General features: G+C 41.8%; 1 protein-coding gene across 5 annotated transcripts in view; it reads right to left on the reverse strand.

Moving 5' to 3' along the window:
* Positions 1 to 262: 262 nt before the first annotated feature.
* The window catches only part of LOC140714204 (carbohydrate sulfotransferase 3), a 99,192-nt gene continuing 78,241 nt past the window's right edge, over positions 263 to 21,213 (reverse strand). For 4 of the 5 annotated variants that reach the window (XM_073025188.1, XM_073025189.1, XM_073025187.1 and 1 more), the window contains 2 exons: positions 8,676 to 8,938; positions 263 to 4,732 (listed from right to left, as the gene is read on the reverse strand). In XM_073025188.1, the coding sequence (XP_072881289.1) occupies positions 3,493 to 4,732; positions 8,676 to 8,761 (1,326 nt within the window). In that variant the 5' untranslated portion in view covers positions 8,762 to 8,938 and the 3' untranslated portion in view covers positions 263 to 3,492. Of the gene's footprint in view, positions 4,733 to 5,314; positions 6,994 to 8,675; positions 8,939 to 21,213 lie in introns of those variants that run through there. The other variant, XM_073025191.1, reaches the window with a different exon arrangement.

Genomic DNA, 21,213 nt, shown 5'->3' on the forward strand with positions numbered 1-21,213 from the left:
TGGAAGTACATGAAGGGACGGGAAAAGGAATGACAGTAATGAAAAGCATTCAGGACGCACAAGGTAATAAGGGATTATATGGGAAGAGCGGTGATATTCTGAGGCAATGGATCAATGATTGCATTGACAGAGAGTATAGTAGCAAAGGGCCAAATGGCTCTTATGATTCAGTTATTTCTATGTTTCTAGAAACAGTTTGGCATTTAATTTAATAGTGCAATTCTGCAGATAACCAAACAGTGAGTGGCCCCATTCTTGTTTCTGCAGTTTTGATTTTAATAAAAATGTCGACCACCACCCTCAAATCACCCCTAGATTCTATAGCAATGGAGACACAGGAGACAGCAGAAGCTGGAATTTGAAGCAACAAGGGAAGTCTGGAGAAATTTAGTGGGTCGGGCAAAATCCATGGATTGAATTGGATAGTCAATATTTTGGGTCAAGAGACTAACTATGATTTCAGTTTGAAGGGCATGGCTTTGGAGATGAAACTCATGACCTTAATATTTCTCATAAGGCTTCCTCTAGCCTTAGATATGAACATTACTTTATGTCATCAATTAACCCATAATGTCCTCTGGGTTAACTGATAATTGGAAATCTAAGACCAGTAGTGTCCAAGAGTGTGAGTATTTAATAGGACAAAATGCCAGCACAGAGCAAGGCATTGCCATGTAATAAGAATATTTAATGACATGTCAGCCACCTTACAGAGATATTCCCAACCATGGTTACAGTAAAATGAAACACAATTATCAGAGACATACTCTGACCTACAGTACATCCATAATTTGTGTATTCAATGATCAACTCTCTGCAAGCCAGCTGCAGAGCAACTCCCCGATATCCTGTGAAGAAATCAGATATCGGGCAGACATGAGGTAAAATTACGTGTGTTCTCACAGCTAGAATGGATCTGACTTGCACATTTAATAGCCAAGACTCCTGTTCACACCTGCGTTGCTGTGATTTGCAGGTTAGTTTGACCTATTTGTCAAATAAAATAACTGAGAGACCAAGAGCTGACTAGTTCCTTCATGTTGCCTAAAAATTAATCATTAAACAAGATGAAGTAAAGATCAAGTATTTGAGCTCTCCTTAGCCTAAGTGTCCCACAGCTTCAGCCTGGCTCAGGAGTCTTCAGCAGGTCAGAGGTCAGAGTTAGAGACTCTGTGATGTCAAATCAAAGCATGATAAAAACACAATTTTGAAGCACTCACACAGTGCTGTGGCAAGACTATGGACGGGTTTGGGATTAAATAGTTACCATTTGAGAACTAAGTGACAAACACAGCTTGTAATTGGCAAAGCCTTGTGCTAAGCTGCTTACTTGTCTGGTCCAAGAACGAACACAAAGGTCTCAATCATATGCATTTCTTGACCCAAGACCACCCTGTTGCTCTCCCACAGGTTTTGCCAATCTTTGATGTGACTCCTAAGGCAGACAATCTGACTGTCCAAAGCCCAGCCATCAGTCAAGATGACTCTGCTGCAGACATGCAACGTGGCCGTGCTGTGCACTGTTAACTAAATTCCATGGATGTGGTCAGCTAAAATACGATGGCATGATTCTCTTAGAGAACCTCAGATGCCAGAAAGAACAACCATGCAAATGAGCTGGTTAATGCAGCATTTTGGTGACTGAATTATTGCTGTTCACTAAAGCAGGACCAGAACGCAAGAGTTCCCTCAAGTCCTGAATCTAAAAGAACTTCAAAAGGAGTATTAATTGACCAAGTGACAATAGAATTTATAGCAGATAAACAGTATCCAAATTTCTCCCAGCACTCTTCCAGATTCCAGATCTCTATGTTCCAGTGGATGCTCCCAAGATGTACAAACACCATTATAACCATTGCCTGTGCACACACTACAAAACAGCCACACCGTGCTAAAATACCAGAGGGAACAGATTACAAAGGCATTGTAGTCAGGGCTCTTTACTCCAAGATTCAATGCAGAAATCCCCGAATAAGTAGTCTTCCTTTGGCGTGGTGGGTGGTGTGTACTATTAGCCTAATGCCGGAAGAGATACCATGGGACTGGGTGAAATGATTGTTTTGTTTGTAAATGACCCATTCATCTGGCAGAGTGTGAATCAGCTTTATTCTTGATGCAGTCGGTTTCTAGACAGGTGAAGGTTATTCCCATTTATTAAGATTCTTAGGAACTTCAGCCAGAAACTTGGATCTTTAACAGTTGTTCAGGACAGAACACTTATTCCAGTAACATTTAAGATTGGTGTTGGAAGGTTGTGGGTGATGCCTGTCGCCTTGCATAGGTGTGAAAGAAGGGTAAGCAAAAGGGTTAATGAACTAAGTAGCTAACTTGCATTTTTCAATTTGAACATTGTAGCCCAATGAACTTTCGTAAACCAATGTCCTAAACTTAGACCTGCAGACGGCAGACAAGTCTTTCAGAATCAGGATTCAGGCACTGAGTGTAGATGGTCATAAAGAGGAACACACACTCATGTGATTTAGTCACTTGTCTATTCTATGCTTAAAAATTTCTTGCTCCTGGTCATATATATATGCTTATTCATCAGTATGATATATGCCCGAAATTGCTCTGTAACTACAGGCTTTCCATGATATCAATGTGAATAAAGGTATCACCACGTGAAGTCTGGTCTCTAGAGTCATTTTACTTCAACAGTATGTCTTCTAGCACTTGCTCTTGACCTACGGGGTGTAGTCATCTGCATTTAATCCACTATAAACCTAACTGAAGTCTTGAGAATGAAATGGGATTGTAAGTAACCAAAATGCCTTCTTGGACCAGCATAAGCTCCTCTGCATAGATTACAATAGCTTGTCAATTTGAGTAAAAGATCTAAGAGAAGTTATTCAAGAGATGGAAATAAAGAAGGAACCAAATCTCTTATTTCCACTAACAAAAGAATTGCTTTACACCAAATGTCTACAATACATCTCTAAAACTTTGAGCATTTATCTAGCCATCACATTCATTCCCCCTTCAAATTTAGTCTCAAATATAGGCTCAATGTCTAGTCAAAAATATAATATTTGTCCTAAAGGTATCTCTAAAATTGGGTGAAAAATAAGCCCTGAAATTCTATAAAAAGAATTTCTATAATTTAAAATCAAAAATAAATTCACATCCCCTATAATTTGATTTTTAACCCTAATGTCTAAATTCAGTAAAAATAGGATTAAGATCCTTTGTAACCCTGTAACCCCATCTAGCCTCAACACCATGCTAAATCTTTATAAAATCAAGTCATAAAAATAATCTTTCCTTTAATAAATAAATCCCTCATGTGTGTGCATAATATATGTGTTTCCATTATTATCTGTACTCAGGCAACTGCTGTGTCCTTGTCGTGCCTAATAAGGCCATTGCACATCCATCCAGGAGATGTTAAATTTACAACGCTTCTGAAGAAGGTCCAAGAACCTTCAAGCTTTATCTCTGACAATAAACTGTATTCCTTCAGTGACTGGAAGACAATCAAAACTTCTCCCTAAATTAGGTTATTCGAAAGTTTCTGTTCTCGAGCAGGCTGGCGGATCTATTGGCAAGTGTTGCTGCGTCTTTGACAAACTTGTAGCCAAACAATTTCATCGCTGGCTCACACACTTGTTGGACAACTCTGGCAATCTTGAATGGCAGACCGAGTCGCCATTTCTCGAACTGCTCTGAAGAGTTTTTGTGCGTTGAGTAAACATTGTCACTGGCCTTGGAAGTTTGGGTGTTTTCGTAAATCCACTTCTTAACCTCAGGTGTGAAGGGAATGCCAGCAAAGCGGTACATCTCCTGTGCTCTCTTCAAGGGTTCTAGAGCAATGTCCTCATAGCGCATCAGCATGAAGCGATCCTTGAGCCAAGGTGGTTGGCTGATACCAAGCTGTGCTGAGGCACGGAGGTTCTCGCAGTTCCCTCGGAGTTTACCCACCTCCTCATCATCAGGCACTTCTCCTTCATTGGCCCATTTCTTCCACGCTTCATACTTACTGGGGAAGGCCACCATCCGAGAAGCCAGCACAGCCCTGGGATCCCTCACCAGCTGAATGATCCTAAGGTTAATCCTAAGGTCCTCCACCAGCGGCCGAAGAAACTCCAGCTGTCTTAGCCGGACAGTCTTCATGGCCACGTGCTGCTTCTGGAGGCATGCCTGAGCGGCCAAGGTCATGTTGAGGAGCCCACAGTGACGCAAACGACAGGGAAACCTCTCCGTCCCCCCTCTTTTGGCCGGAGTGCAGACCGCTCCCTCACACAAGGACTTGCTTGAGCCTCGCCGGAACAGGAAGCCTGTAATATGGCGGTCAGGGATTGGGAACAGGAAACTTTCTAATGCATACAGATCACACAGCATTAACTGCTGCACCACGTCGCGATATATGATGGACGTGGCCACACCATTCATTCCACCTGGTTCAAATGTAACTGTCTTCTCCACATGCCACAGTGGTTCAAACAGGTAGAATATATTGTTGTTCTGGTTAAAGAATTCACCAACAAACGAAGAGCCTGTCCTTGTCGTTGCCATCAACAGCAAGTGTTTCCTCTCTACCAAATCCTTTCTTTCCTCCCTTCTCGGCACAGCCTGCAATGACGAGCAGTTTCTCTGTGCTTTCAGCAGCTGCCAGAGGGCAGTGTTTGAGCTCAAGAGAAGGGAGTTGTTCTCAGTCAAGGCTCTGGCTGAAATTGTGTTGTTTGGCCCCACCAATTCCATGTGAGGTAATTTCAGCGTAAACTTGTCCGATACCCTGAAGAGGAAGAAGGTAACATATTAATAGAATTATCTTCAGTTAATCCAGACTTTAGATTTAATCAGTGGATGTTAGAAGAAAATAAGGAAAACATATCAGAAATCGGCATTACAATTTTACCAACAGATCAAAATTATAAAGAGTGGCTATTGCTAGATAGACACTATGAATTAATATTAATATAAACAATTTGTCAAGGTATAGATATCATAAATGGGGCCAGCAATGGATGGGCATTATACAAAGAATCTATTAATGAATCCATCTTATCAGTGGGATCTGTCAATGGATCAACATCATACATAGAACAGATTGTCAACAGACTGACGTTCCAATTACAGCCAACTGACGGCTGAGGAGAATAAACAAATTTTTACATTTACGCAATAAATCCATATTATAAATAGGATGTGTCCGTGCATTATTACACTGAGAATTTATCAGTTTGTTTATGCTAAAGAACTAAATGTGTAAATCAATCAGGATTAATTATTATTTATAACACCAGTTTCACTCGCTGCTGGATGGATATCTGGCAGCATAATAGCATTAGAATATGTTTCTGGTGCAGCAACTAACCAAAATGAGATCAAATCCCAACACAGTGTGAAAAGATGAAACCAGGAAGCAAAGGTCACATCCACAGGGTGAGAGGCCGATCTCTACCATGGCTCCCATACTGGTTCACAGCTAATCAGCACCTGCACTGAAGCAACACACGAAATGCTAGTGGAACTCAGCGGGACAAGCAGCATATATGGAGGAGAACAAACATAAGCATTTTGAGCCAAGACCTTTCATTTGGACCTGCAATGAAACAGCCTGTACTCTGTGGATACCAGAACACATCACAAGTTTGGTATATGGTAGCACATATTTCATTTCCTCACAGACTATACCCTTCCACCACTAATGCAAAAAAAAACAGCACAATTGAATATTACAAACAAGAGAAAATCTGCTGATGCTGGAAATCCAAGCAACACACACAAATAATGCTGGAGGAACTCAGCAGGCCAGACAGCATCTACGGAAAAGAGTACAGTTGATGTTTCAGGCCGAGAACCTTCATGAGGACTCTTTTCCATACGTGCTGCCTGGCCTGCCGAGATACTGTCACCTTGGACAACTACAGAAGGTGCTTTGGAACTCCAGCGGATTCAAGGTACCCTGCAACTAAACACCTCCCTTCAACATCTCGGGGCCAGATCCTTATTCTCTCAACACAACCTCTGGAATATGAGGGTTAGTTAACCCTTTCCACATTTTAAGGAATTGTCCGTCTATCACAGTTTATTTGCACAATAAATGCTGAGCTTGTTGGTAACCGCCGAACAGTTTATTTATTAAGGAAATATACAAATAGAACACATCAACTGTTTGGGATTTATAAATAGAAATCTAGGCAGGATTTAGTGAAAGAACAAGGAGTGGAACTGCCATGCACCCAACCTGCTTCCTGAAATCACTGCCCATACCACTCGCACTGAGCTGGATGTAATTAACAATAACAGAACATATAGCTACAGCTGTAGGCTACTCACCCCCTCAAACTTACCCCACCATTCAATATGATCATGGCTGAACTGCCCCAGGTCTTATGAAATCTTTTGTGCCAACACCCTATGGTCATGAAAAAGTTAACTTCTTTCACTTTACATACTCACAAATATCTAGCCTCCTCTGGGGAAGATAAATCCAGACATTCATCATTCTGCACAGCCAAGCTCTGAATGTTCACCCCCTGAACTTTTAGCTAAGTCCTTCATTTGAAACTCATCCCCTGGTGGATGCATCTCAAGAAATCATTTTGCCTTCTTCTACATCTTGTATGTTTAAATACAGTCATTCATCATTTCTTTAAACTCCAGAAAATGCAGATCTTCTTTAGAAAGACTAATTGATCTGACACTGCACATGGGACACATCAGGTCTCAGGAGGCACCAGCAGAAAGGGAACTTTGGGGAGCATTATACTGAGACCACATCCTGAAAAGCTTTGGCAAGGTTTTGATAGAATGCAAATTGTGTGGCAGAACACTGTCTCCTCTTAAAATGGGGATTCATGCAGAAGTGAATTATCTGCTACTTAGAGACTGCAATAGATGTACATTATTTTAAATTAAAAAACTAATTCAAAACTTGTAAACATTAATAAATAATTTTAAATGTTAATATAAAATAATTACAAGACAAATAACATCCCTTTATTTTTCTTATCCTGTGGACAGGAATCCACATCCTGCAAAACAGGGATTCTTTCGTCACGGTGCCCAGCAGCTGAGGGAACAACAAATAAGAGTCTATTTGTGGAGATACACAGCATTTCAGCCCACTGAATCCATCCCATGTTGACAGTAATCCCTTTCCTCACTCTCACCAGTGTTCCCCAGATTCTACCACTCAACCCCATGCTAGGGACAATTTACAGAGGCCAGTTAATCTACCAACTTGCACCTTGCTGGGATGAGGGAAGAAAGGAGAGCACTTGACGAAATGCACGTGGTCACAAGAAACTCCACAATGACAGCACTCAAGGTCGGTACTGAAACCAGGTCTTCAGCGCTGTGGCAAACATGTTTGCTCTCTGATACTACAGATCTGCGCAAGGCTGGGGTTAAGAGGAGTGACTGAACACTCACAGCTCCCTGCTCTCCCCAGAAACAGGCAACATGGGTTGTTGGTCCAGTCTTATTAACAGAAGGAGTCGTGCATGAACTGGGATTGCATTTGTAAGTGATCCCTAGCTTTGCTTCCTTAAAGAATTTAAATGAGATAAAATTTGAAATCATGAGCATCTATTAAAGGAAAGAAACAGTTGAGGTTTCAATAGATTTGTACGAGATTAACAATTGATATTGTCTTTCACTTTAGCACGGTTAGTGTGAACTACAATTATTAAAGCAAAAGTTTTCAAGTTCTTTGTCATAAATTTGATGACAATAAACTTGGGATCTTTTATTTTGATGAGTTTCATTCTCCCTCACCCTGCTGAAGTGAAAGGAAATGCAAGCTATTTATCTGCATTTGCTTAAACTGGAGATGCTATTTATGGCTGGAAAGGGAGACAGACGTACCATAGATTCACTGCAGGCTGCAATCAGCATAATCTCTACTTGTAAATTAATACAGAAACAGGGAAGAGTATTCAGCCACTTGAGTACTACCATGGTGGTCTTTGTGTCCTTTTCTTTTTGCACTAAGGCCTTGCTTTTACACAGTCTATTTTATTCAATGTGATGTGATGTGATGGCATCCGTTAATCTTGCGAGACCAAGTGTCTGCGCCTGGAAAGTCTGTGTCCTCTCCAGGGTGCAGGCCTGGGCAAGGTTGTATGGAAGACCGGCAGTTGCCCAAGCAGCAAGTCTCCCCTCTCCACGCCACTGATGTCAGTAGAAACAGTTCCGCCAGGCTTAGAGGCTAAGCCACATGAGAAGGCCAGGAGTTCAATATATGGTATCATTTTATGTATAAATTATATTCCATGTCTGGCCTGTACCTACATGCCTTTGATGCTACAAGAGGTCTTTCACCATACCTGTGCACATAACAAGAAGCTTAACTTGAGCATGGCTGTAATTGGATGATTTGCACCTAAACACCATTAATGTTGGCCGGCTGGTGGCGTAGTAGCATCAGCACCGGACTTCGGAGCGAAGGCTCCTGAGTTCGAATCCAGCCGGCTCCAAAAACCTGGAGAGGGATGGGCTCCGCCAGGTTTCAAATGCCCGAGCCGTACGATGAGCAATCACCAAAAAGATCGGTGCAAAACGGCGCCCCGATGACTCCACCAGGAGTTAAGGCGCACACGCATACCATAATTGGGTAAAAGACATTGAGTTAGTTGTCCAGAGCTGCACCATCGAAATCAAATGGTTAGTGACAGACCAGACAAGTTTATTTTCATCAAGTAACTCAACTGTTTGGAGATGTAGCTTACCTGGAAATTAAGTTGTTTTCTTTCTCAATGATCACAAGAGCAACAACAAAAAACAGAATAATTGCATATTTGCTCCTCATTCTCATCGCTACTGGCTTTGAGTCTGGAAAGCTGACACAGTCCTGCACGGGAAGTCCCTATGCACTGAAGCGTTCCCTCAGAGATCCTGTAAAACCAGCTTCCGTGCCAGTGCAAGGCCAGTTTGCCAGTGAAGGCATGGGTCACATTAGCTTTCTCTTCTTCCCCAATCGCACCAAACTGTGCTGCAAAGACAAAACAGAGAAGCGGGTTTATTAATGAGTACATGATTCTCCCTGTAAAAAAAACCTGCCCCAGTACTTCCATCAATTCAAGAATGCATTCTTGAAAGCTTAGTCTCTTGACCTTCTGCTCACCCTACGTACTGATCTATGCCTCTCTCAGGGAACATCTGCACCTCCCTCACTGAACACGTGAACCTAATTCCCATCGGTGTATCTCGTATTGAGCATCAGTCCATTACCCCACCGGCAGTCGTAATCTTAACCCCCCCCCCCCCCAATTCATAGTGTCTGTGCTCTCATATAATTATTGTAGAGACTTTTGCATCGTTTTGCATGACTTTATTATCACAGAGACATCAAAATGACACATCATTTTTCAAATGCCATTAACAAAGCCCATGTGAACTGCATACAATTTTTTTCCTTTTCACATTTGATCATCATAGAAATGAACCCCAGGGTGCTCATTGCTTTTCTTTGTGTTTATTACCTTGGTTAACAGACATTGCTATTTTTATTTAAACACTTGGCAATTGGTTATTGGAAAATTGACTGCTGGTACAGGACCCATCGCTGAGAAAGCAAAAAGAACGGGCAACTAGTGAACGTTTGGGAGAAGTTCAGTGAGGCCAGTTGGATACTGGGTAAGAATCGTTATAAGGAGTCTGTGCCCTCAGCTTAGACGTGATCAGAGATTTAAGCCTGACTCCACTGTGGTCTGCAAATCACCTGAACAATTAACACCCACCGCGTTCCTCCTCCACTTCCCCAGCACTTGGAGCACACTTTGCGTCCAACCACCACAGGACCTCTGCATTTTTTAACAATTGCTTCAAGCTTTTCAGAGAGCCCATTTCACGCAGTGCCAACAGCATCACCACAGAGAGGGCTTCATTATTGGAGTCTTCATCCACAATCTCAGGATTTCCCAAATTCCTGCCAGACCTGCGAAGTTCTAGTCCAGTGGTTCCCAAAAAGGGTGGGTGATATTGCCCCCATGGGGGCAGAGGAAGTTTCTAAGTGGGTGGAGGGGAGCCCTCAGTAGAAAGGGGAGCAGCAGAGAGAATACAGTCTTAGATTAAGAAATGAATTGCTTCTTACAAGCATTTGATCCTCAGTGTCTCATAATTGATTATATGTTTACATGATAATTTGCTAAGCATTCTCTTAAGCTTTGCTCGAAGCATGTTATACCTGTTGAAAAGCAGTGTGACACTTCTGTATTTGGCATATCATGAGAAATATGGGCTGAAGAAACTGTGTTATTTCCAAGACCAGGCCGAGCATTATTGCTGTTCATTACTGTAGTACAGCGATAGCTAATATGATTCCCATACTCTAATCACGCAGTGACGCAATTCCTCTGAATTGGGGTACGACGATCATTGGGGTAAAGTTTAGAATATGTCCATATGAATGGTCTTGACCACAATTTTCTAGACCATAGCCAAACCAAGATATCACTGCTCGACTTAACGTACCTTCAGGTAGAGAGGTCATAAGGTTCCTCTTTATCGATTGCCGTGCATGAGGTTGGACTTAAACAATAAGCGATTGACCATGCTTGCCTATTCATAATGGAAATGGCAGAAGCAGACTAAATGAAAAAGAACTGCAGACAGTATAGTGTGGAGGATCTGAAATATGGAATTATACCAGCACCAAGCAACCAACAGAAGCCAATGGGCAAACACGAGGAAATCTGCAGATGCTGGAAATTCAAACAACAACACACACAAAATGCTGGTGGAACACAGCAGGCCAGGCAGCATCTATAGGGAGAAGCGCTGTCGACGTTTCGGGCCGAGACCCTTCGTCAGAAGCCAATGGGTCTGCTCTGTGAATTTTTTTTTCAAATGAGGCAATGAGACTATCCAGGCTCCTTAACATTCAACGAGAATACACTCTGCTAAAGCAAACAAGAACATGGTTTATTTTCAGTCACTTCGAGAAAACTTTCAGAAACGGAAAGCGCTACAAAATATGTTTGCCAGTTAACAGTGACACTAGTACATCAGACACTAGTACATCACAACAGTACATAAGGTGACTGACAAGAAATAATAAAGTAATGGTGGAGTCTTACTGTTTTTGGGTCTGCAGGTCCTGGTGTAGATGCTACACATAAACAGATATGGGGGGGGGGGGGGTCAATATTTCAGGTTGTTGAGCAATTTTTCATAAAGAGGACATTCCACTCACCAACATAACAGGACACCACCATGGGGTTATTACTTTCTTGATACCAGCTGTAACTAACATATTTACCATTCACTGTGTAATTCACTAAAACATCTTATTGCAGAAAACCTAAGTGATCGGCAGCACAAATCATTAAATACTATTATCACAGCAGTAACTAAAATCAAGACCCATGCTCTCAGTTCTTGACTATTTCAAGAGCTCTGTATTGAGAATGATTAACAGTTTGAATATTGCTGTTGCACACACAAGTCAAATAGCTCTCAAAAAAGAAACTGCTTGAGATGGTCTTATCCATTCCTGAACACTTGAAATGGGGAATTAACAGGAAGGATGGAAGAAGAACTGATCTCACCACAAAATGACCTTGAGCTGAAGGCAAAGGTCATTTTGTCGCAGAAATAAATCTCTGAATACTATCCTGCACTGTGGAAAAAGGTTAAGATACTCTTTATTGACCTTCTAACATACTTATTGGAACGCCATTTCAGTGCAGTCGCCCAACTTCTTTCAAAGCAATGAAACAGACTGCAAATTACTGATCGTGGGGATCTGAGACTCCTTCTGAGTGACAATCAGCCTGATGTTGAGAAGCTGAAATCACTGCACCAAGCCCATCCATCTCATTGAAAAGAGAAAAGGCAATGAAGTAGTCAATAGTTAAACTACTCATGTAATGTCAAAATTGTTGATGAAAATTGTTTTTACTGTAATTAAAGAAATAATTTTATTTATAGCTTTAAATAGATTTAAATAGCTTTTGCAATTATTTGTCACTGCTTTGAATTTGAAGTTCCTTTTTTTCTTTCACTATGTATCATTAGTCAAAATTATTTACAGTTGTTATGTAATGGCTGGAAAGGGAAAGAGATCACTGGGGATGTGGTCTGGAAGCCAAGGGGGCAGTAATTCAAAAACATTTGTGAATCACTGATCTAGTCACTATTGTGCAGAATATGACATTGGGTACAGAGAGACCCCAACTAAGGAACATGATAATGAATGATAATAATTATCTCATTATCCTCTCAACGCACTGGAGCTATGCTCTACCCCTATATATCCCAGCAGGGAGCTGGCAGTTCTGCACAAGTTCTCCTGCCCAGTCGGACTCCATGAGTTGTCCCGTGGAAGAATGTTCTTCTGTCCACATCCTTTGTGCTGGGTCTCCCCAGATGGAAGATATTGTATGAGCCATCAGATGCTTACAGGCGTTGGCAGAACATCTGCCTGCTGAAATTTGGGCAGATGTTCATAGTTTAGAGGTTACAAGGGGCTACTTGACATATCCAGCACTGCAGAAGTTACGTAAGCTGTTAAACAGGGAGGCAGTTTTCCTACTGCTTACACAGTAATGTGCATTGAGAATCATACAATACTTACACCAAGAGAAGTCTAAGAGCACAATCTCAGAGGAAGATCTCCTGGGCTTCAAACAGTGGCAGCACTGAGGCAGACCAGCACTTGCATAAACAAACACCTTAGTGACAGTCAAGTGTAATAGGACAGCCTTTCCTAAGATTAATAGGAGGAAGAAAACTAGAATACGGTGATTGTGAAGCACCATCTCCTCAGGGAGTCTGTAACCCTTCCTTGTTCCTTACAGACTCCTGAGGCTCTGAAGCATGGTGGTCAGAAGCTGCGCTGCAAAGATATGCTCGAGCACTGGCATGAATGTCAACACCTGGGAAAAAGATGCTTTGGACAGAAGAAGTTGGTGCTGCATTGTCAAGAAGTCAATCCCAGCTATCGAGGAGAAAAGGCAGAAGAAATATGAAGCAGGTCATGAACGCAGACATTCGGTGCTAGACCAGTCAAATCACAAATGTGACCGATGTGGGAGACAGTGCCGATCCAGTGCTGGTCTTGTGGCCCATAAACGTGGCTGCAGAGTCTAAACTCTCAGCACAGTCAACATCGAAATTGATGGCCAGCCAAAGAAGAAGATGGAACATTTGAGTAGGATGTTGCCTTGCATCTTGGGTACAATAGGAAGCAAAGCTCCTTCCTGAACTGCCCACCAGAATCAGTTTTATTATCTCTGACATATGTCATGAAATTTGCTTGCATAAATTGCTTGCTGTTTTATTGCAGCAATATAGTGCAAGATGGAAGTCACATAAATAAATAGATAAATAGATAGATAGATGCATAAATGGTACAAAAATACTGTACATGGTTTCATAGACCATTCGGAAATCTCTTGGCACAGGGGGGAAACTGTTCATATAATGCTGAGTGTGTTATCTTTACCTCTTCCCCGATGGTAGCAGTGAGAAGGGGGCACATCCTGGGTGGTGAGGAACATCCAGGTCTATGAAGTCCCATTAGATTTAATGCAAAACTCTCTCCCTATAATCTCATCAATGATGGATTAGTTGTCACATTACTCAGTGCCAGACCTCTGCTCTGTCTGCCCTGCCAGATTCTACATATTATGGGAAGAATGTAGTGGTGTGCCATATTTAACTCTCATCAGCTCTGCAGGGGAAGGGAGAAATGAATCATCTTCAGATTGAGCACTGGGCCTACCTAACACTTCAGATACAGTTTGGCAATGCAGATACTGTACATAGAAATGATATCCAATTTCAGCCATTTCAATTAGCTTTCTACTTTGTAAGCTTCTAACACTGCTAGCTAGATTTCCAGACAAGTATTTGTGTTTATGTTTGTGCTTATGTCAGAGTTTAGTTACCATACTAACCAAGTTCTATTTGTTTCAGCTTTAACCATTTTCTCAAGTCAGCACTCTAACAGACACCAACTGCAGTGGAATTAACAATTTTAGGGAGGCTTCCACTTCCCATTTTAGGTTCCATATCAATTTGAATCACAAATCCTGTAAAGGAGGCATTGTTTGTCCAACATCTTCCACGTTTTCAACCACAGCTTCCTAGAGTTGGGAAGCGGGGATGAGGCCATTTCTCGTGGTGTTCTGAAGAAGTTCTCCACTGGGTTGTCCAGTGTCCAGCCCCAACTCCCATGCACATCAGAACAGCATAAAGAGGCCGACTTTTGTAAATTAAAGCACTTTTCAAAATACCCCATCAGCTTGGAACTCAATGGAGGTATTCCAACGCCTCAAGGACAGCAGCAGTCCAAGAAGGCAACTCACCACTATCTTTTGATGGGCAACTAAGGATGGGCAATTAAATATTGGTTCAGCCTGTGAAGCTGACACACCTTAAACAAATAAGTATATATAAAAATGAAGCCTAATACAGTTTGAGAAGTGTCAGTTCTTCAATCAACTAGACAGCTTCTTCAATAGTAAAATATGGAACTTTGGGAACCATAATTTAATTTTGTCTGTTAGAAACATCAGCTACATCCATCAGGGAAGAGGTACATGGGCCTGAAGACCCATTCTCAATGGTTCAGTAACAGCTTCTTCCTCTCTGCCATCAGATTTCAGAACAGTCTTTCAACACTACCTCATTAGTCTTTTCTTTGCACTAGTTAACTAATTATTTTGTAACTTATAATAATTTTATGTCTTTATACAGTACTTCTGCCACAAAACAACAAATAAGACAGAGATAATAAACATGATTTTGAGTGCTTTGAGGCATGGAAGCAAGAGGTTGTTCAGTCCCTCTCACACTGTTCCCATCATTCAAATTACTTCAGGGACAACTTCTATCGATCACATTCAAGTTATACTCCTGGCTTAACACCCAAAGACCCAACACTGCCTTCTGCTGCATCTCCACCATCTCTGGCAGGGATGAAGACCTCATTATTGCCCATTCATGAAGTCTGTAATCTAAATCATAAACGTGGAAACCCATTCATCATTAGACCCCTAAGATACTTTCAGAGTGCTGCGGGTAGCAGGAAAGTTGCTTAAAGATATTAGGGCCTGCTTAACCAAGACAGATAGTGTGCTAAATATGTCAAGCTAGCCATTGGGTGGTCTCCGGGTGGCTTTTGGACTGGTGTGGTGGCTCAGTGATGGAGAACAGAGATGGGGTCCTTGTGATCCTCAGGGTTTTGTACAAGAATATAAGGAAATCAGAGCAGCTGGGAGCCACTTGACTTCTCAAGAATGCCCCTCCATTCAGCATGGTCACAGATGACCAGCCCCACGCCTTAGCTCCTTTTCAGTGCTGATTCCCACAGTCCTCAATTCCTGAATTTCTCAGCTCTTTCAAAAATGCATTTAAAATATGCCTGACTACCTGTACGTGCCCCCTACAGCCCTTGGGGGAGTGGGGGGGGGGGGCGCGTGTAAGAAGTCCACAGACAATCTCCTGTCTGCAAAAAAATTGTACACAATTTGGTTTAAAATGACCAGACTTGTGACTACATTGCATCGTTTGCGACTCTCCCACAAGTGAAAAGACCTCAACATCAACCCTGCCAAGACCCCTGAGAATCTTCCATATTTCAATAAGATCCTTCGTCATATTTCAAAACAGCAAATAATACAAACCCAACCTGTATGGACCACCTTGATAGGTCAATTCTCAACAGGAATCAGCCTGCTATATCTCCTTTGGATTGCCTCCAATGCTACTACATCCTTTCCTTGATAAGGGGACCAAAACTGTTCATGACACTCCAGGTGTGACTCCCTTCAACAACTGTACAATGGCAGCAATCTTCCTTATTTCTAAACTCCATCTCTTTTTCCATAAAGCCCGATGTGCCACTTACCTTCCTATCATCTTACTGCACCTGCCTGCTAATGTTTTGTTATTCATGCAGTAGAATACCTAGATCTCTCTAAACTTCACTTATCTGCTCACTCTCCCCAATTAGACAGTAATATGCCTTTTGATTCCTCTTATCAATGTGCTGAACCTCACACTTCCCCCACGTTACTCTCGATTTCTTGTACTTTTACTCCATCATTCTATCTGTGTCCCATTGCACAATCACAATGGCCTCATTGCAACACGCCCTTCCTGTCATTGCAGACTCAATGAAATCTAAGGATGCCTTAGATTTTATTTCCTTCTGTATAAATAAGAGCTAAGTCATGGTGTACTCTGACATCCGTCAGAGCTGAAGACCAAGTTATTCCAGCTGTTTGCTTTCTGAGTGGTAATCAATTTTCAACTCACGCCAACAACATGAGTTTTTAAATTTGTGAACCAAAGTATGGCACCGTGTGAAATGCCTTTCAGAAATCTAAGTACAACACACATACAGCTAGCTCTTTATTAATGCTTAGCGTACATAACTCAAGCAAGTTTGCCCAACGTGACAGATTTGGACACGTTTGTTCAAATGCCATCATCATGCTTGTCATTTATCATTGATTTACTGTTGACCCATCTGTTCTTCTATCTGTCCATTCATCTCCCTAGCTGCACCAGGAACTGAAACGCTTTGCTACAGTGTGTGTTGGTGAAAATTGCTGTAGAAATGCAAGTTCTTTCGTTTCATTGCGCTGCCTAGTCACCTTATCAGAGATTAATTCATAAGCAAAAGAGGTAAAAAGAGGAAATAATTAATGGAGATGCATAAAGTTTGGACAGACAAATTTTCACTTTCTAGTACTTAACTTGGTGTCAGGAGGTAGGCTACTCGGCCCTGTACTTTGTACGATCTTTCTGCTATCCAATCTGCTATGTTATATTTCTCTCTGTATATAAGTGATACAATTCTCATTGAAGCTAATTATTGACCCTGTCTCCATCACCTCTTTGAATAGCAGGTTCTTGAACACTCTCCACTGTGGGCCTTCCAGCTGATTAATCAATTCTTTGTCCCCAGTTGCTGATTCTCCTGTTGGTGGATGCAGCCTCTCCTTAATTGCCCCATTGAAACCCTCCATGATTCTGAATGCCCCTATTGAAGCCCTGCTCTTGAGGGCAATTGACATCAGTTCCACTCAAAGCATTTTTGTTCCAAAGAAAATATCAAACCAGCTTGCTGTCAGCTGAAGTAAGCATAATAGCAAGCCAAATATTGAGCAACTTTAAAGAGGACCCTTTCATTTCCTATTCGATTAAAGTTGAATAGACAAGTACATCACTGAGTCCCTTCAACTACCATAAAAGCAACGATACAAACACTTCTTACAATGAATAGCATCTGGTCTCCTCTGATTCTGGAGTTTCTCAGAAATGGACAGTATTCTTATTGAATACTCCCATACTGTTAAAGGTCTAGATGGGTTAGAGTTTGTGAAATGTGTTCAGGAAAGTTTTCTAAATCAATATATAGATGTACCAACTAGGGAGGATGCAATATTAGATCTCCTATTAGGAAATGAGTTAGGACAGGTGACGGAAGTGTGTGTAGGGGAACACTGGTTCCAGTGATCATAACGTCATTAGTTTCAACTTGACCATGGATAAAGATAGATCTGGTCCTCGGGTTGAAGTAATAAACTGGAAAAAGGCCAAATTTGAAGAAATGAGAAAGGATCTAAAAAAACATAGATTGGGACAGAGTGTTCTCTGGCAAGGATGTGATTGGTAAGCGGGAGACCTTCAAAGGAGAAATTTTGAGAGTGCAGAGTTTGTATGTTCCTGTCAGGGTTAAAGGCAAAACGAATAAGAATAAGGAACCTTGGTTCTCGAGGGATATTGGAACTCTGATAAAGAAGAAGAGAGAGATGTATAACATGTATAGGCAACAGGGAGGAAATAAGATGCTTGAGGAGTATAAAAAGAGTAAGAAAATACTTAAGAAAGAAATCAGGAAAGCTAAAAGAAGACATGAGGTTGCTTTGGCAGTAAGGGTTAAGGATAATCCTAAGAGCTTCTACAGGTATTTTAAGAGCAAAAGGATGGTAAGGGATAAAATTGGTCCTCTTGAAGATCAGAGTGGTCGGCTATGTATGGAGCCAAAAGAAATGGCAGAAATATTAAATGGGTTTTTTGCATCTGTATTTACTAAGGAAACTGGAATGGGGTCCATGGAAACCAGGCAAACAAGTAGGGAGGTCATGGAACTTATACAGATTAAAGAGAAGGAGGTGCTTGCTGTCTTGAGTATTTGGATAGACAAGGACTTATTAGAAAAAGTCAGCATGGCTTTGTGCGTGGTAGGTCATGCTTAACCAATCTATTAGAGTTTTTCGAGGAAGTTACCAGGAAAGTGGATGAAGGGAAGGCAGTGGATGTTGTATACATGGACTTCAGTAAGGCCTTTGACAAAGGTCCCGCATGGGAGGTTAGTTAGGAAGATTCAGTCGCTAGGTATACATGGAGAGGTAGTAAATTGGATTAAACATCGGCTCAAAGGAAGAAGCCAGAGAGTGGTCGTGGAGGATTGCTACTCTGAGTGGAGGCCTGTGACTAGTGGTGTGCCACAGGGATCAGTGCTGGGTCCATTGTTATTTGTCATCTATATCAATGATCTGGACGATAATGTGGCAAATTGAATCAGCAAATTTGCTGATGATACAAAGATTGGAGGTGTAGTGGACAGTGAGGAAGGTTTTCAAAGCTTGCAGAGGGATTTGGACCAGTTGGAGAAATGGGCTGAAAAATGGCAGATGGAGTTTACTGAGGACAAGTGTGAGGTACTGCATTTCAGAAGGTCAAACCAAGGTAGAACATACAAGGTAAATGGTAGGACACTGAGGAGTGCAGTAGAACAGAGGGATCTGGGAGTACAGATACATAATTCCCTAAAAGTGGCATCACAGGTGGATAGGGTCGTAAAGAGAGCTTTTGGTACATTGGCCTTTATAAATCAAAGTATTGAGTATGAGTTGGATTGTAATGGGGAGGTTGTATAAGACATTGGTGAGACCGAATTTAGAGTATTGTGTGCAGTTTTGGTCACCTAATTACAGGAAGGATATTAATAAGGTTGAAAGAGTGCAGAGAAGGTTTACAAGGATGTTGCTGGGACTTGAGAAACAGAGTTACAGAGAAAGGTTGAATAGGTTAGGACTTCATTCCCTGGAGCGTAGGAGAATGAGGGGTGATTTGATAGAGATGTATAAAATTATGATGGGTATAGGTAGCGTGAATGCAAGCAGGCTTTTTCCACTGAGGCTAGGGGAGAAAAAAACCAGAGGTCATGGGTTAAGGGTGAAGGGGGAAAAGTTTAAAGGGAACATTGGGGGGGGGGCTTCTTCACGCAGAGAGTGGTGGGAGTGTGGAATGAGCTGCCAGATGAAGTGGTAAATGCGGGCTCACTTTTGACATTTAAGAAAAACTTGGACAGGTACATGGATGAGAGGGGTTTGGAGGGATATGGCCAGGGTGCAGGTCAGTGGGACTAGGCAGAAAATGGTTCGGCAGAGCCAAGAAGGGCCAAAAGGCCTGTTTCTGTGCTGTAATGTTCTATGGTTCTATGAAGCCAGTACTTCTGCATGTCCAGGGGGAAACTGGAATTACTGGTAAATAACAACAGGTATTGCTATTTTAAGAGTCCAGGCAACATTGAGTTTTATTTAACTGCAACCTCTACTCTAATGGTCATACTTGAGAAATCTAGACCATCACTGGCCTGGTGACACGTGTTAATCATTAGCATTATTTAAGCACCTTTGATAGCTCTTTGTTTGGTGCAGTTTGTCTGTAACCATCTGTAATGATTTAAAAAAATCTTTATACTGCACTAATTGCTGCAGAGGCAAACTAAAAGATCTGTTGAGACTGAATGAATACCACATGTTTTCCTAAATTAAATTGTGCATTTACATCCCATTCCCAACAGTCAAATGTCCTTGTAAAAACGACTTTCATGTTTATGGTTCTATTTTTTACACACTGTCCCAAAGTGGTTTGCAGCCAATTAAGTATTTCTGAAGTATTGTCACTGATGTGTCATGTTGTAAACGCAGCAGCCATTTTGTGCATTGCAAGTTTCCGCATACAGCAATGTGATAATGCCCAGAAAATTACTTTCTAAAAATGTTCACTGAGTGACGAGTATTGGCCAACCCACCAGGGATACAACTAATGCCAGCTGGCCTTCAAATGGTGCCATAGAGGTTTGCATCCAATTGGGAGAGCATGTGGTGCCCGATCTATGATTCCATGTAAAAGATATCACCACTGACAATGTAGCATCCACTCAGTACTGCACTGGAGCAGAATGGTGTACTTGCGAAATTTAGACAGCAATGCAGTTCCAGAGACTGCATTTTACTGCTGCAACTGCAGTCTGGATGTCAGGTTAAACTGAGACGCTACTGCTTTAAGTAAAATATTCCAAAATGACTGCGGACCGAGAAGCAGGACAGCTCTCTCCCCGCAACCTGCCCGATGTTTACTCTCCAACAACCGATGCATGTGGGTGCTAAAAGGCTACTGCAATTTGGACAAGTGTCCAGACATCACAGATGCTTGAATGAAGCAAGAGCTTTTATCAACCAACATATTTCTTCAACAGGTCTGCAGACTGTAATTTCCCTTTTAAGAGCGTTCCTTTGGACCAACTAAACGATCTGGCACTTTTGTGATCTTCTGGGAGATTTGGCGAGCTAGACTCTCGAGAGTGCAGGTATACGGCTGGGTGGGCCATCACTGAGGATGGACATCCCATCAAGACCTGACTGCGGAAGACGGACCCATAGTCAGCTTGATTACTTTGTGCCACTTAAAGCATCAAACACGATTAAAATTTTCGAGGATGAGAACAAAAAAGAAGGTTCAGGTGTTCAGCACCATCTGCCTGTGTCTGACCGGTCTCCCTCTCTTCCCAGTCCTGGTGGGAAGTTCATGAGCCTTTGGTCCCACACTGCCAGGTTCTGTCCTGTGACCATCGGGCTCCAGGACGGCTTCATTTGCCTTAGCACGTAACACGCTCCACCGCTGTGGACTCTGCAAGTAATCGCCACTATGCTATTTGTTTACGTTTTTAATGACTGCGTGCTTTGTTCTTTCATTGTACATTATATGTTTGAGTCTTTATGTGTTTTTTGTTACTTTGCTTTGTGGCTGCCTGCAAGAAGCCGAATCTCATAGTTGTATGCAGTATACATCCCTTGATAATAAATGTACTTTAAACTTAGACTGAGGGAAAACTTGAAAGGAGTTTATAAGATTATGAGGGGCATAGATAGACAACTGATATCTTTTTCTTATGGTCAAAATGACTAACAACAGAAGGTGAGCAGTGGTAAGTTCGAAGGAGATATGTAGGGCAAGATT

This window comes from Hemitrygon akajei, chromosome 21 (assembly GCF_048418815.1).
Source record: "Hemitrygon akajei chromosome 21, sHemAka1.3, whole genome shotgun sequence".
In the NCBI taxonomy this organism is placed as follows: Eukaryota; Metazoa; Chordata; class Chondrichthyes; order Myliobatiformes; family Dasyatidae; genus Hemitrygon; species Hemitrygon akajei.